The 14,591-nt window shown below is 56.5% G+C and overlaps 4 protein-coding genes across 4 annotated transcripts; 3 read left to right on the top strand and 1 right to left on the bottom strand.

Annotated features, from left to right (window-relative positions):
* The first annotated feature begins 149 nt into the window (after positions 1-149).
* SLU7 (mRNA splicing protein) lies at positions 150-1,965 on the top strand. The gene has a single exon (XM_047991870.1). The coding sequence runs from the start codon at positions 318-320 to the stop codon at positions 1,701-1,703; it is 1,386 nt and encodes a 461-aa protein (XP_047847883.1). The 5' UTR covers positions 150-317; the 3' UTR covers positions 1,704-1,965.
* A 121-nt stretch (positions 1,966-2,086) lies between these two features.
* On the bottom strand, positions 2,087-3,368 carry RPS9B (ribosomal 40S subunit protein S9B; the record flags this gene model as incomplete). The annotated part of the gene is made up of 5 exons (XM_047991869.1): positions 2,087-2,723; positions 2,783-2,881; positions 2,962-3,027; positions 3,082-3,200; positions 3,360-3,368. The coding sequence occupies 5 exons, from the start codon at positions 3,366-3,368 to the stop codon at positions 2,312-2,314; spliced, it is 705 nt and encodes a 234-aa protein (XP_047847882.1). The 3' UTR covers positions 2,087-2,311.
* Positions 3,357-4,394, top strand: RPL21A (60S ribosomal protein L21A). Its single transcript, XM_047991868.1, has 4 exons — positions 3,357-3,450; positions 3,504-3,571; positions 3,628-3,675; positions 3,769-4,394. Exons 1-4 carry the CDS (start codon positions 3,415-3,417, stop codon positions 4,097-4,099), a joined length of 483 nt encoding a protein of 160 aa, XP_047847881.1. The 5' UTR covers positions 3,357-3,414; the 3' UTR covers positions 4,100-4,394.
* Positions 4,395-5,606: 1,212 nt separating this feature from the next.
* Positions 5,607-10,221, top strand: SLA2 (sla2 Src-like adaptor 2). The gene is made up of 5 exons (XM_047991867.1): positions 5,607-5,860; positions 5,944-6,084; positions 6,140-6,621; positions 6,673-9,086; positions 9,607-10,221. Exons 1-5 carry the CDS (start codon positions 5,829-5,831, stop codon positions 9,691-9,693), a joined length of 3,156 nt encoding a protein of 1,051 aa, XP_047847880.1. The 5' UTR covers positions 5,607-5,828; the 3' UTR covers positions 9,694-10,221.
* Positions 10,222-14,591: the final 4,370 nt, after the last annotated feature.

Here is a 14,591-nt window from a genome sequence, read left to right as displayed (position 1 = left end):
AGCCGGCACAAGCCAAAGTGCGCTTCACGACGAGTTGCCGGATGACGCGCCGTCCCGCTGTGGCGCCTGTCGCGAGGTCACGTGGCGATAAGGTGTCTCGCCCAGCTGATTAACCACGTCTTGACGCATGGGACATCATCGTCCTCGGACCTGGCACTTTCACATTATTAACTTCCTCGCCTCGCGCAAGATCACTGAGGAGCCGATGACTCGGCGGCAACACGGCTTGTCGATCTCTCCATCTTCCGGCCCATTCATATAGCGACCACGATCCGTCATCTGGCCGGGCGACCACGCTCGCCACAGTCGCCATCGCAATGCCACCTCCACCAGCAAAGCCAGAGTCTGGCGCGGCATCGAAGGAAGAAAACATTTACATCCCATCTTTCATCAGCAAGCGTCCGTTCTACGCTGGAGAGGAGGGCGATGATGCCGACTACCTCAAGCACCAGCGGCGCGAGGAGAAGGCCGAGAAATCGCAATGGTACGATCGAGGGAGGAAGGCCGGGCCGGCGGCAACCAAATACCGGAAAGGCGCGTGCGAAAACTGCGGCTCTATGACTCACAAGGCCAAAGACTGCTTAAGTCGTCCCAGAGCTAAAGGCGCAAAATGGACGGGCAAAGATATTCAGGCAGATGAAATCGTCCAAGACATCAAACTGGGCTGGGATGCGAAACGAGATCGGTGGAACGGATACGACACGAAGGAATATCGTAACGTGGTCGAGGAGTTCAATCAAATGGAAGAGCTACGCAAAGAGGCGAAGAGGGCCGCAGATGGGGACGACGCCGAAGATGAGGGCGATAAGTATGCCGAGGAAAACGACATGAGCAAACATCAGAGCACGGCCACGCGACAGCTCAGAATCAGGGAAGACACAGCAAAATACCTCCTCAACCTCGATCTCGAATCCGCCAAGTACGATCCGAAAACACGATCATTAGTCGACGGCGGTGCGACAGGGGGCAAGTCCGCCGACTTATTTGCCGAGGAAGGCTTCATGAAGTCGTCCGGCGAGGCAGGAGAATTTGAAAAGGCACAGCGGTATGCGTGGGACGCGCAAGAGAAGATGGGCGACACTTCGCAACATCTGCAAGCGAACCCGACGGCCGGTGCTTTTTATCGAAAGAAGGAGCAAGAAGAGGCCGAGAGGAGGCGAGCAGAGCGTGAGAGGCAACTTCTTGAGAAGTACGGTGGAGGAGACCAAAAACAATTGCCGGCATCAGTGCGTAACATGATGATCGCCGAGTCGGAAACGTTCGTCGAATACGATGAGGCGGGCTTGATCAAGGGCGCTCCCCGGAAGGCGGTCAAGTCAAAGTACGCGGAGGATGTCATGGTGAACAACCACAAATCCATCTGGGGCAGTTGGTGGTTCAACTTCAAATGGGGATACGCGTGCTGTCATTCATTTATCAAAAACAGCTACTGCACTGGAGAGGAAGGCAAGGAAGCTTGGGGGGCTGCGGAACGACAGAGGACGGGGGTGAATCTGATTGAAAATGGTCCAGCTCCTCCAGAAGCTTCGCAAGAGGAAGAGACACCTCGGAAAGAAGTTGTCGAGGCGAGCGCCAAGAAGCGCACTCGCGAAGAAATGCTGAATGGGGTAACGGAGTCAGAGATGGAGGAATACCGGCGGAAGAGGACAGTTGCGGACGACCCAATGGCAAAACTGCTCGGGAGGGACGAGCTACTGCATTAGGTAGATGCTACGGTGTGCTCGGCATACTATAGAGAGGTCACCTCACAGTGATGATCAAGCGCTTGACTGTGTGGTAACCACTGTATCGCAGGTTGTTGTGAGCAGGGGTGCTTTAGAAGTTGCACCTGGAGCCCTGATAGACGCACTTTCATGATCCTTTAGCTCATCCCCTCACAAGAAGCACACTGCTCGTTGCCACCTACTCATCAAATAACATGTCGCCCCGTCATGATGTAAGTCATGAGGTGCGAACGGATAGCGCTTCATCCTTTCCCGCTGTTGAGCATGCGAGGAACCAAAATTAACAGTCTTGCTTTCGTTGACAGCTAATGGGCTCTAGGACGAAGCCGCGTGACTTCACCAAGATTAGTGGCCGAGGGAGAAGGACCAATTCGCCGTGACATTCATTCAGTGACATACATATACATCATAGAAGGGTCTTCGAGTATGGCAGGGTCCAACGCACGTGGAGTTGACCGTGAAATCATTCCATTTTTAACCACTGGCCAACGCCGCAAGCTATGACTAGAGATCCCTTCCCGTAGGTGGTAGCCCGGAACCACGTGCCCAAGATACATGGGAAAACCATGGTGACATAGCCGATGAGTTTACTCGTCATCCTCCTCCTCCTCACCCTCACCAGCACCCTCAGCAGCCTTGGCCTTCTTTCTGCGGACGCGACCGGGGCGGCCGCTGCCGAAGGGCGAGTTCAGGGCGAAATCGATGTGCTTCTGGGAGTCAAGACGGACGATGAAAGAGGGAACGTTGACGATCTGCTTGCCGACGCGGATGTGGCGCTGGCGGATCAGAACACGAGCGTGGTGGATCGACTTGGCAAGACCGAGCTTGTAGACGCAGGTCTGCAGGCGACGCTCCAGGAAATCCTCAATCTTGAGGGCCAGGACGTAATCGAGCTTCATGCGCGACTCGTCGAGGACACCGACGCGGACGAGACGGCGAATGAGGGCATTGCCCTCGAAGAGGCGCTTGGGGTCCTTCTCGTCGAGGGTGAGGAGCTGACTGTTGGAGTCGTTAGCCGCCTATCCCTTGAAGGGGGAAAAGAGACGGGGTGAGCCTACCGGGCAGCACGACGGATCTTGGACAGAGTCAGACCGACTCGCCAGACCTCACGCTTGTTGCGCAGGCCATACTCGCCAACGAGCTTCAGCTCGGAGTCACTGTTCCGTATAAAGTCAGTTTCGGTTCACAATCGACTTAAACAGAGTCAAGCTCATGTTCATTGGCCGGTGATACTGACAGTCGGGCAGCCTCGAAGGGTCTGCGGGGGACACGGGAGGTCTTCGAATACGCGCGGGGAGGCATCCTGAATGATGTTAATGCTTGCGCTTCGTGCGAAGGTTGCGATGCTGGCACTCACTTGACTTGCTCCTGTGGTGTTGGCGGGAGTTGGACTGTGGCACGCAAGTCCAGAAAATGTTCGAGGTTGTGGGGGGGAATTTTCGAGGCTCGGATCACGTGCGACGGGCAAGGCGAACCCTAAGAGCAGTGTCCAGCTCCACCTGTGGGGAACCCACATGTCCACCAACGTAAGTGCTTGCCCTAGTCGGCCATGCAGGCGAGAAAAAAAATGGATTACCTAAGCTGCCCTTCCCACAAGCCGGCGCAAAATCACCACATCCACATTGAAGGCTTCACCATCCACATTCGCCAACCCACGATCACGAATCCGTTGCTCGGCAAATAAGACGCGATGGGTCACTCCTACGGAAAGAGAGCGGGCACCCGCGTATGTTCAACGATTTAAATGTCGACCACGGCTATATCGCTGACTCGGAGCAGTATGCCTTCAGCAGGAACTTCCGCCAGAAGGGCATGATCGCCCTGAACACGTACCTGAAGCAGTACCGGTTCGTAATCGCGAAGCTCGACAACCACGATCGCAATTTGGCTGACGCGGAGGTAGTGTTGGCGACATTGTTGACATCAAGGTCAACGGTGCGGTCCAGAAGGGGTAAGGAATTCCAGCGACACGAAGCGCTGCGCGGCACCACGAGAATAGGCGCAGGGTCGATAAAGGTACGGGCAGGGGCTGACAATTTAATAGCATGCCCTACAAGGTCTACCACGGCAAGACCGGCGTCATCTACAATGTCACCAAGTCGGCTGTTGGTGTCATCATCTACAAGAAGGTCTGGCACCGATACATCGAGAAGCGAATCAACGTCCGAATCGAGCACATCCAGCCCTCCCGATCTCGCGAGGACTTCCTCAAGCGCGTCAAGACCAACGCCGAGGCCAAGAAGAAGGCCCGCGCCGAGGGCGTCACCGTCCAGGTCAAGCGTCTGCCTGCTCAGCCCCGTGAGGCCCGAACCGTTTCCCTGACCGACAACCCCCCGGAGACCGTCACTCCTCTGCCTTACGAGACTACGATTTAAAGGGAGTCCATTGGCGGGATGCGGCGGCTTGTTCATTTTTTTACTTGGGGTGGTGTCTCAGGATGGGAAAGAATTCAGCATGGCAAGGTCTGCATTTTGATGTCCATAGGGAATGAGACTAAAAGTGACATCCGCAAGCCAAACTAGCTTGTGTCGGCCGTTCTGGAAGTTGAATTGACGATTTGAGCGTGTCCCGTCACCGCCTACCAAGTCACCTCTCCTGCTCCACCGTGGTTGGCGCATTAAAGATGCCGCCCTCATTTTGTCAGCAATATCAACTAGGCCTCACCACGTACAAAGGCTGTGCTATACTGCACGATGTCGGCTCTCTGCTTTGTCGCCAGACTGGTTCGTGAGCGATCCCGAATATGCTGTTCCGGACACCCATTCAGTATTGTGTTCCTCAGTACAGCACTGTAGGGGATAAACTCCAAGGGTCGGCTTGACATCTTCGCAGTATGTTTCCCGTGACAACGTGCTGGTGAAGGAGGGCGCTATAAAGATGCAATAGGCGTAACCAGTACGCAAACGTGGCCTCGCTCCCTGAGGCGTTCTTTTTCGAGAACTGAACCTTATTCCAGGAGTAGCTTGGCCCTGTCTCACCAACGCATCATATGTTATCCTGACCGTTCCAAGGCAGGGGGTTAAATATCTGAATGAAAAGTCCGACGGTCGACTACGGTCATTAAGAATCACTGGAAGTCCAAGTTTGCCTTGGGGGCGTTGCTCACAACTACTAGACAACAAACGCGGCCTGGGCTGAAGGGCGGTTGCCCATAGCCATATGGCTACCGAATAACCATTTCGATGTGCTATAGCTATGTGCCAACTGCATCATCCGATCAATTTGAGGGTTCATGTGCTCTGTCCGGTTCGATTGCGATGCCGGTGGCCCCCAGTTCATTGTCGACATTGCGACGTAAGATTGCCTCAGAACCCAACCGAGCCTACAAAGGAGGACTTGTCTACGAATTACATATGGTGACTCCAATTGCAGATGCATGGTCGCCCTTGGCCCTCTTCCTGGCTGATGGCTCATGTCAACGCTAGCATGGTGGCTCGCCGCGCATCGTCATGATTAGCCTTGGTCACTTGTGCATCGCGACTGCCTAGACTGTTTGCTGCGAAGGATCACGGTGAGCGATCAAATGTCAAAATATTGAGACAAGCGTCCAAATGACACTCCACAACGGCGGATGAACAATAGCACTGCGAGCACTGTCACACAAATGAAATCATCAGCGCCGGGACGATCGGCACGGGAAAAAGCAAAGTCATATTCGCACACGCAGAGACACATGTTGCATAGCCAAGCATGAAGGAGTGAGGCAACACCGATGCGTGTAGGGTTGGTTGAAGTGGCAGCGTCAGACCTCGGAGCGGAGCGGATTATCCAGTACGCCGGAACTCGTCAACAGGGCCCACTAGTGATGCAGCATGCGCAATGCATGGCACTAACAAGCTGGGGGACGTATCGCTGCCGCCCAGCGACAACAACGGTGCCACACCAGGCTGACGACAACATCCACGACTCCTCGACTTGGCGTGGCGGAGGCAGACGCCCACTCGCAAAGAAAGCTCGCAACACTTCTTTGAGCACATGGTCCCGAATTGTTTTACACACTGCATTTTTTGCGTGCCGTGGAGTGTTTGCTCCAGGCAATCTAACCACGCACTTCCCCTGACTTGAGCTCAAGCTATCATCCGGCTTCGCCGCGCCTCGCCCAGGATGACTTCTCTACGCACCACGGAGCATACCAAGTTTGTGGCCTTCCCAGACCCGGCCATTCTCGGGTATACAAAGCACGGGTAGTGTATGGTCCGCTGACAACTGGCCGTTATAGGACTGATCAAGAGCTGGCCATCAGCATCAAGAAGGCCACGAATAGCGACGAGATATCGCCAAAACGCAAGCATGTTCGCGCTTGCATCGTATACACCTGGGACCATAGGTCCGCCCAGGCGTTTTGGACGGGCATCAAAGTGTACGTCCATGGCGTTCTCGGCACCTCGATCGGTTCGCTTACTCGATTCGAACAGGCAGCCGATTCTCGCCGACGAGGTCCAAACATTCAAGGCTCTGATCACGATCCATAAGGTCCTCCAGGAGGGCCACCCATCGGCAATTAAAGACGCACTGGCCAATCGTAGCTGGATTGATGGCCTGAACCGCGGAATGACCGGCGAGGGCATCCGTGGCTACGCCCCGCTCATCCGAGAATATGTCTACTACCTTCTTGCCAAGCTGTCGTTCCACCAGCAGCATCCGGAATTCAACGGAACATTTGAATACGAGGAATACTTGAGTCTAAAAGCCATCAATGATCCTAACGAAGGATACGAGACCATCACCGACCTAATGGTCCTGCAAGACAAGATTGAACAGTTCCAGAAGCTGATCTTCTCCCACTTCCGAAATGTTGGGAATAACGAATGCCGGATCTCTGCACTGGTTCCCTTGGTCCAAGAAAGCTATGGCATATACAAGTTCATTACGAGCATGCTTAGGGCTATGCACTCAAGTATGCGCTGGCCCTCCAGCGTTCCGACAAATGAGCTAACATGAACCACAGTTACCGGAGATGACGAAGCTCTGCAGCCTTTGCGACAGCGATATGACGCTCAGCACTACCGTCTCGTCAAATTCTACTACGAGTGCTCAAACTTGCGGTACCTGACCAGCCTCATCACGATTCCCAAGCTACCTCAAGACCCGCCCAATCTTCTGGCTGAAGACGACGAGGCTCCTGCCCTGCCTGCAAGACCCAAGCAGGAGATTGAGCGTCAACCAACGCCCCCTGTGGAGCCCAAGTCGGAGGAGCCAGACGAGATATCTGAATTCTGGAAGAGCGAGCTGGACCGCCAAAATCGAGAGTATGAGGAGCAGCAAAGAGTGCTCGAGGAGCGACAGCAAGCAGCACTTCTTGCTCAGCAAAGGGCTCAGCAGGATGCTCAGCGGGAGTTTGAAGAACAGCAACGAAGACTTGCCGAGCAACAGCAGCGAGATCAAGAGGCTCTTCTCGCCCAGCAAGCACAATGGCAGACACAAGGCCGGCTGGCAGAACTGGAACGGGAGAACCTGAATGCTCGCGCGCAGTATGAGAACGACCAACTCATGCTACAGCAGTACGACCATCGTGTTAAGGCCCTGGAGGGAGAGTTGGCCCAAATACAAAACAGCTTCGGACAGCAAGTCACTAGCAAGGACGACCAGATCCGGGCTTTGCAAGAACAAGTAAACACCTGGCGGACCAAGTACGAATCGCTGGCCAAGCTGTATTCTCAGTTGCGCCACGAGCACCTCGATCTGCTGCAAAAGTTCAAATCCGTTCAGCTGAAGGCTGCGAGCGCCCAGGAGGCCATCGACAAGAGGGAGAAGCTGGAGCGGGAGATCAAGACGAAGAACCTGGAGCTTGCGGACATGATTCGCGAGAGAGACCGCGCGCTTCACGACAAGGACAGGCTCAGTGGGAGCAACAAGGACGAAGTGGAGAGACTCAGGCGCGAGCTTCGTATGGCACAGGACAAGGCCGACAACTTGGAGCGCAGCAAAGGAAACGAGCTATCCACAATGTTGGCGAAGTACAACCGCGAGATGAGCGACCTGGAGGAGGCGCTTCGAAACAAGTCGAGGGCTTTGGACGATGCTCACTCCAAGCTCAGGGATGGCAGCTCCGATTTGGAACAGTTGCTGCGTGAAAAGGAGGAGGAGTTGGAAGTCTACAAGGCAGGGATGGACCAGACGCTGATTGAGCTGAACGATTTGAAGCAGAACCAGGGAGAGACGGATCATGCACTGGACGGGCAGATCGATGCTCTCATCCTGTCGAACCTCGACAAAATCAACGACATCATCGATTCAGTACTACAGGCTGGTGTGTCTAGAGTCGACGATGCCCTCTACGAACTTGACTCTTCGATGCAAGCCGGTAACCAGAACGCATCGCCTTCGTATGTCTTGTCGCAAATCGAGAAGGCGTCCGCGAGCGCCATGGAGTTTGCTACATCTTTCAACAATTTCATCGCCGACGGACCGAACAGCACCCACGCCGACGTCATCAAAGCCATCAACGTGTTTGCCGGCGCCATTGCAGATGTGTGCAGCAACACCAAAGGCCTGACTCGACTCGCAACCGATGATAAGAAGACCGACTCCCTCATGAACGGAGCGCGTCAATCCGCCCAATCTACGGTGCAGTTCTTCCGTGGACTTCAGAGTTTCCGTCTGGAGGGAATGGACCCGTTGCAGAAGACCGACGTCGTCATCAACAGCAACAACGATGTTCAGATGAACCTTCAGAAGCTCAACAAGCTGGCCGAGAGCTTCGCTCCTGGGTTTGGCAAGTTGGCCAACAACAAGGGAGACTTGGGAGACCTTGTCGATTCAGAATTGAGCAAAGCCGCCGATGCCATTGCCGCTGCTGCCGCACGGCTGGCAAAACTAAGAAACAAGCCGCGGGATGGATACTCGACATACGAAGTCAAAGTCCACGATTCCATCCTCGATGCAGCAACGGCCATCACGAACGCCATCGCGGAGCTCATCAAGGCAGCAACCCTCACGCAGCAAGAGATTGTGCAGGCCGGCCGCGGGTCCTCGTCGCGAACAGCCTTCTACAAAAAGAACAACCGATGGACAGAGGGCTTGATCTCGGCTGCCAAGGCGGTTGCTTCATCGACCAACACTCTCATTGAGACAGCAGACGGAGTTCTGTCGAACCGTAACAGCCCTGAGCAGCTCATCGTCGCTTCCAATGATGTGGCGGCTTCCACAGCGCAGCTGGTGGCGGCGAGCAGAGTGAAGGCTGGCTTCATGTCCAAGAGCCAGGACAGACTGGAACAAGCAAGCAAAGCTGTAGGCGCAGCATGCAGGGCTTTGGTACGGCAGGTTCAGAGCATGATCAAGGAGCGCAGTCAGGACGAGGAGCAGGTCGATTATGCGAAGCTTGGCGCCCATGAGTTCAAGGTGCGCGAGATGGAACAACAGGTGAGCAAGTCTCTATCCTCACGCCCTTTCCTTGTTTTGCCCGCATTTCACTTTGGACCTTGTGCCCTTCGCGGGCTTGGGGTCTCTGCTTTCGACCCCCTTCTTTCAGCGACGTGCTGTCCCGTTGCGTTGCCGCCTCCGGACCCCCACGCGTGTGTCCCTTCAATGCAGCCAAGGATATGGTGTCAGACCGACATGCATGCAGCGTGGTCTGGGTCTCTCAGGCTTGGGGTCATCTGAAGCTGCCATACTAGCGGATGGTGGCCCGCAGTTTGGCGGAGCTGCCCAGGTGTCTGCAGAATCGCGGCCTGCTGGGACGCGGAGCGGCATGCGTGGAGGCATGCGGCTGGCCGTCCTGCCGTTCTTCTTGAACCAACCCCTCGCACGTCGTGCCAGGAACGATTGGATCTGCGTGATTGTTTACACGCATTGTGCTGGCGGTGGCAGCCGTGGGGCGTTGTGTTGTTGAGCAGCATTCATGCGAGACAGGGCTCCTGCTAACCAATTTGGTCGCACACAGGTAGAAATTCTCCAGTTGGAGAACGCGCTCGCGTCAGCGCGACATCGTCTGGGCGAGATGCGCAAGATATCCTATCAAGAGGAGTAGTGGTGAGTGAGCCGGGCCTGCCAACGCTGCTCTTGGGGGGCAGATAGACGAAGCGCCTGTTTCGGGCGTCACGCTGGCTGCATCTAACAGCAGTGTTGGCCTTGTTCTGTGCGTCCTGCGGCCCCTGGATGCTCGAAAGGCGGGCGCTGATGCCACCTGGACGTCCGTGCAGCTTTCGAGCCGGCTAGGCTGCCGGAAAGATGGGTGGTCCCTGCTCTCGCCCCTGGGTACCGTGTCCGATTCTTCCACACCGGTGATGGCCTCGACGGGATAGCTGCCGTGTGGTGCGGGACCTGGATCTCCAGATGAGCGGGCGACGGTAGAAGGTGCAAGATGTGGCAGGGTACGACGCAATCAGGTGTTGGCGGCTCTGTGTGTTTAGGAAGAGGACAGAACTACAATGGAGATTGTGGATGACAGAGGGGGCATGAATAGTGCGTAAGCATGCGTGTGGAGTTTTTCTTTCCCTCCAATGCAGCAGGTCGACGGCTTCCGTGCATACACGTGGTATACATGACTTGACTGAACTAGGATGTTGCTGCACGAAGTACTAACTGTACCACGACAGACTACGGGCAATGCAGAAAGATACATTCTACTGTACTGTACGTGATGGTAAGATTTGTCCCTCTTGGAGACATGCGCGTAAGGGCTGGTGAAGTGCAGCCAAAGGAGCGCGGGTCAAGCCGGGAGCCCGTCTCGGGACTGTCGCTACGGTGAGACCTGGTCTGCGCGCGGCGTTGAAGCGATCCCCACGTAGCTCGACGAACAGCAACGCAGCGGTGACAGCGTAGATGGATGCGATGCTGCGAGTATTTTGAAGATACGTAGGGGCGATATCGTACTGTACTTCGTACAGTACTAACGGTCCCGGGGGGGGGGGGGGGGCTTATGGAGGACTTGGAAGTTGCCGCCGCTACGGATGCTTACTGATCTATGCGCAGGACCGGGTTCTCCCGCTCGACAATAGCAGCAGCAACGGCGGGCGGGCGGGCGGCGCATGGCGGTCAAGCATGCGCATCCATGTATGCACAATGCCCCCGCGCATTCATACTAGCACATGTCGCAACACGTGGGCTACTGACGACAAGCCTTTGTTGGAGTTGTTGGTAGTAGGTACAGTAAGTTAGTAGGTAGGTCGTTTTACGGGACGGATGCTACATCGTCAGCGGCTCCTGGTGCGTGAGACCACGGCTCCCGCTGCCTGTCCTGTCTGTCTGTCTGTCTGCCTCTGTAGGAAGCACGGTACGGGCTCGCCGGGGCAGGGCATGGCAGTGCAGGTTGCTACCTGGCAGTTAGTTCTTGGGACCAGGAACCCCACGCGCGGGCGAGCCAACGACATGTAGTTGACGGGACTCGGAACTGCTTTTCCATCACTGGACGTGGGGTGAGCAAATGGTCGAGATGGGTTCCCCCCCTCCTCTCCTGCGGTTCCGAGATGTCGGATTGGACGTGATGTCGTCCCCCTTGCTGCTCGTTCTTGTGGGGGTACAGCACAGTACAGTATACGCATGCTCTATCCGGTGCTTCGTCTCGTGCCTCATTGCATTGCGTCCCCCCTCTCCTCTCCTCCTCGTCGTCCTCCCCATCAACCGGTGAGCACGTCGTCTTTTCCTCGGGCTCTCGCCCTTTTTCGTTCCTCACGGGGGCTCTCTGATGATTCATGTCCCTTCTACGGTCATGTACTTACATGAAGAGTGTTTCTGCTGCCCAACTTTTGTGGTTGCGCGATGGATATACCCGCGGGCAACGCTGCGGCCAATGGCCAATACGGCTAAGGCCCGTCACATGGCATGTAAGCACCTGCGAGGTGAATGTACGCCAGGATGTCGATCATGTACGGAACATACGGTGAAACGCCCGACTACACGGCACTCTCCCCGTCCATCAAGAAGATCACCGGTTCTGGACCGTGGTCGCTGCGCGCAGCAGGGCTTGCTTGCTTGGTTAGGAATGGCGGAAACGTGCCCAAGATGAAAAAGGTTGACGCGTGCGCCGGCAGCGCAGCGCAGCACAGCACGTACCTACACGATCGAGCTTCGCTCAACGTTGCTGCTTGTGGAGAGCGAGGGAGGTCACCAGTCCGACGAGTTGTGGGCGCCTCGGGGTGTGGGCAGTGAGTACCTACCTAGCGGTCGGTCCACCTTCTGCAACAGCGGCCGTCTGACCTGTTGGGAGCCCAAAAGCTGTTGTGGGCCAAGTGTTCATTTGAAGGACGTTAATCTGCCAACAGGGCCCCGACAGCAGTCAACTTTTGCTATTCGGAGCAGTAACTTTTATACTAAAAAGAGAGGCAAAACGCTTGCCGGCACCTTTTTGGTGCCGGCTCTTGATGCCTTACTATGAGATCTACGAAGTACGGATTTACTCTACGAAAAGAAAAACATCACGGCTACGACTCGAACACACGACTACGAGCTACGCACGGCACGGCACGACTAACCACTTGACTACGAGGCATACATTCAATCAATCAAGGGCAACGTTATTCTCTAATAAGTAGGAACAAACGCGACGAGGCAGGCGCGCCGGGCCAGCTGCCCCGCGGCCGGCCGGCTACACACAGCGGGCTGCACACACACAGCGGGCTGCACACACACAGCGGGCTGCACACACACAGCGGGCTGCAATAGCTTTTCGCGACTAGCAGCAGCGATTGACTGCTCAACAGCTCGTGCAAATAGACAGCAATTTGCTCGGGCCTAGCTTATTGGCCTATTGTAGCAGGAAGGTCATGCCTATAGCCCGTCAATAGGTGGCTTGCACCTACCGCGAGCCCAGCCTGCCTGCCGCAGTTACTTGGCACCTGTTTGCCTTGGTCAAAAGCTCTAATTGCTGCTGTTGCAAAAGGGGGGTCGCGCGCGTAGGTACGTACCTACTACCCACTAACGTTTTGTAGTTCGTGGCCAGTGGGCGCGAGCTCCCGGCACTCGCTGCGCCATATCGCACCAGCCACGCAGCAGTTTAGGGCTTAGCACGGGGCTTGCACGGGTGCGAGTGGCGCACGCCGCGCGAGAGCCGGATAGGTGCCGCCTGATTGGCCTGTTGGTTCGACGTTGAAACCGGTAGGCAGTGGGGACTGCCACTGGGAGCCAGTGTGCGCTTGCCCAGACAGCCAGGTGGTGGGTAGGTTGCCATGTAGCGCCGCGACAGCAACTCTCTGAGTGGTGGTGCTGGAGGGGGCGGGCCACTTTCGCGATAGCCTCAGTGACGAACTTGAGGAACTCCGCGGATCGAGCGGCTTATTAATTACCACATGTCACCTGGGCGGAAAGAAGAAGAAAATAAGGTTTCTTTCGTTCCAGAAGCACACGATGTAGTGCAATAGAAGGCAAGGGAAAGGCGAGAGCTATCTTTCGCACCCTGGACCATTGCCGATGCAAACGACCGCCAGGACGGGGGAGGGGGGAAGGGGGGGGGGGGGGACCGCCGCCGTGGGATTGGGTCGCTGGTGACGCTGCACAAGACCGTGGACAGAGCATCGGAGAGGGGCAAAGGGGGGTAGGGGGGATTCCTGCAAACTCTCGTGCTTGGCGAGAGAGAGAGAGAGAGAGAGCCACGATGCGCTTTCGCAGATGCGGGAATCCGCCCCAGCCAGCAGGCGCTGTCAAGATGAGTTCGGATCAAGGGACGCCGCCTGCGAACCGGACAGCGGGCCCGCGGGGGCCAGATGCTGGCTCGAGCGTTGAATATGGCCCCCGGGGGCAGGGCACAGGTCGCCAGACGGCAGCGGCGGAACAGACAGGACCAGGACCAGGTATCGGGCGGCACCCCTCCTCCCTCGGCCGGCCGGAGACGCGCAAGACAAGGCACTTCACAGCACAGCAGTAACGGAGAGTACGTACTAGGTTAGTACGTAGTACAAGGTGCGCCAGCCCCCATCATCTGTCTGTCCGTTGGTCCCTTGTCGCTCGCGGCTACTTAGAGGGAGTTAGTATCCTGCTGTTGCTGCTGTTGCTGCTGCTGCTGCTGCTGCTGCTGGGCTCTGTTGGTCGTCGACGTCGCCGTCGTTGCGTGTGTGGCCCCCTCGCGCGCAGGCGCCCCCCCCTCCCCACTCCTCGGGGGTGTCGGGTACGACTTCTACGTCCTAGGTACGTACCTCCAAATACGGATATGACGCTCGTCCTGAGAGAGAGAGAGAGAGAGAGAGAAGAGAAGTTTGGCTTGCAGAGAGCGCTGGGACGCAGGCAGCCTCGCAATTGTGACGCACATGTGCGAAACCCACATGCTACGTGTGGTTCAACTTGTTCCCGCTCGCCACTACGACCATCATCGTGACCACCTACTGCTAGCAAAACACCACATGGCTGTCGCGTGCTCCTTTCGTTTTGCCCTGACTGCCATCACCCATCACCCCGCAAACCGGAACGACTGGCAGACCCCCGGGAGGGGGGGGGGGGGGAGAAGGGCACACGCTCTGTGAACAAAAGGGGGTGTGGTCATTGGAGGTGTGTCGGTAACACACTTGAATTTTTGATGGAGATCATGCACGTTCCCGCGGCTAACCCGCTTTGGGGACAAGCGCGTGGTTTCTGCTGCACGTCTGGCAGGCTCCCTAGCAGCTCGGGGCGTGCACGTCGAATGGGCCCGATTTGTATGGCATTTTGCGGGGGGGTGGGCGAGGAGCGAGGGAGTTGCGCCCGTGCAAAACGAAAGGACAAGAAAAGAGGTGGCGTGGCGGCCGCGCCCTCAGCCCCGCCCCGGGACTAACTGACTGACAGACAGACTCACTGACTGACGTTTAGGGCGGGCGGGGAGGGATGACGCGAGTTGAGCGGGCGACTCACAGGACGGTTCCTGTTCAGAGGGGGAGGGGAATGGTGGGAGCGGGGGGCCGGCAGCAGCAGCAGGAGGCGGACGCCCCGAGCTGTAAAAGTGCAAGCCTACCTACCTTACCT

The sequence above is a fragment of the Purpureocillium takamizusanense genome, chromosome 11 (genome assembly GCF_022605165.1).
Source record: "Purpureocillium takamizusanense chromosome 11, complete sequence".
Taxonomy (NCBI): domain Eukaryota; kingdom Fungi; phylum Ascomycota; class Sordariomycetes; order Hypocreales; family Ophiocordycipitaceae; genus Purpureocillium; species Purpureocillium takamizusanense.
Note: the sequence above shows the minus strand (reverse complement) of the source record. Positions and strands in the feature narration are given on the sequence as shown.

Bases quoted from the DNA above. Each gene is read 5' to 3' on its own strand.
- SLU7 (XM_047991870.1), top strand. From the start codon at position 318: ATGCCACCTCCACCAGCAAAGCCAGAGTCTGGCGCGGCATCGAAGGAA.
- RPL21A (XM_047991868.1), top strand. From the start codon at position 3,415: ATGGGTCACTCCTACGGAAAGAGAGCGGGCACCCGC. The intron at 3,572-3,627 runs GTTCGTAATCGC...ACGCGGAGGTAG, and splicing joins ACGTACCTGAAGCAGTACCG to TGTTGGCGACATTGTTGACA. The intron at 3,676-3,768 runs GTAAGGAATTCC...ACAATTTAATAG, and splicing joins AACGGTGCGGTCCAGAAGGG to CATGCCCTACAAGGTCTACC.
- SLA2 (XM_047991867.1), top strand. From the start codon at position 5,829: ATGACTTCTCTACGCACCACGGAGCATACCAA. The intron at 6,622-6,672 runs GTATGCGCTGGC...CATGAACCACAG, and splicing joins GCTTAGGGCTATGCACTCAA to TTACCGGAGATGACGAAGCT. The intron at 9,087-9,606 runs GTGAGCAAGTCT...GGTCGCACACAG, and splicing joins TGCGCGAGATGGAACAACAG to GTAGAAATTCTCCAGTTGGA.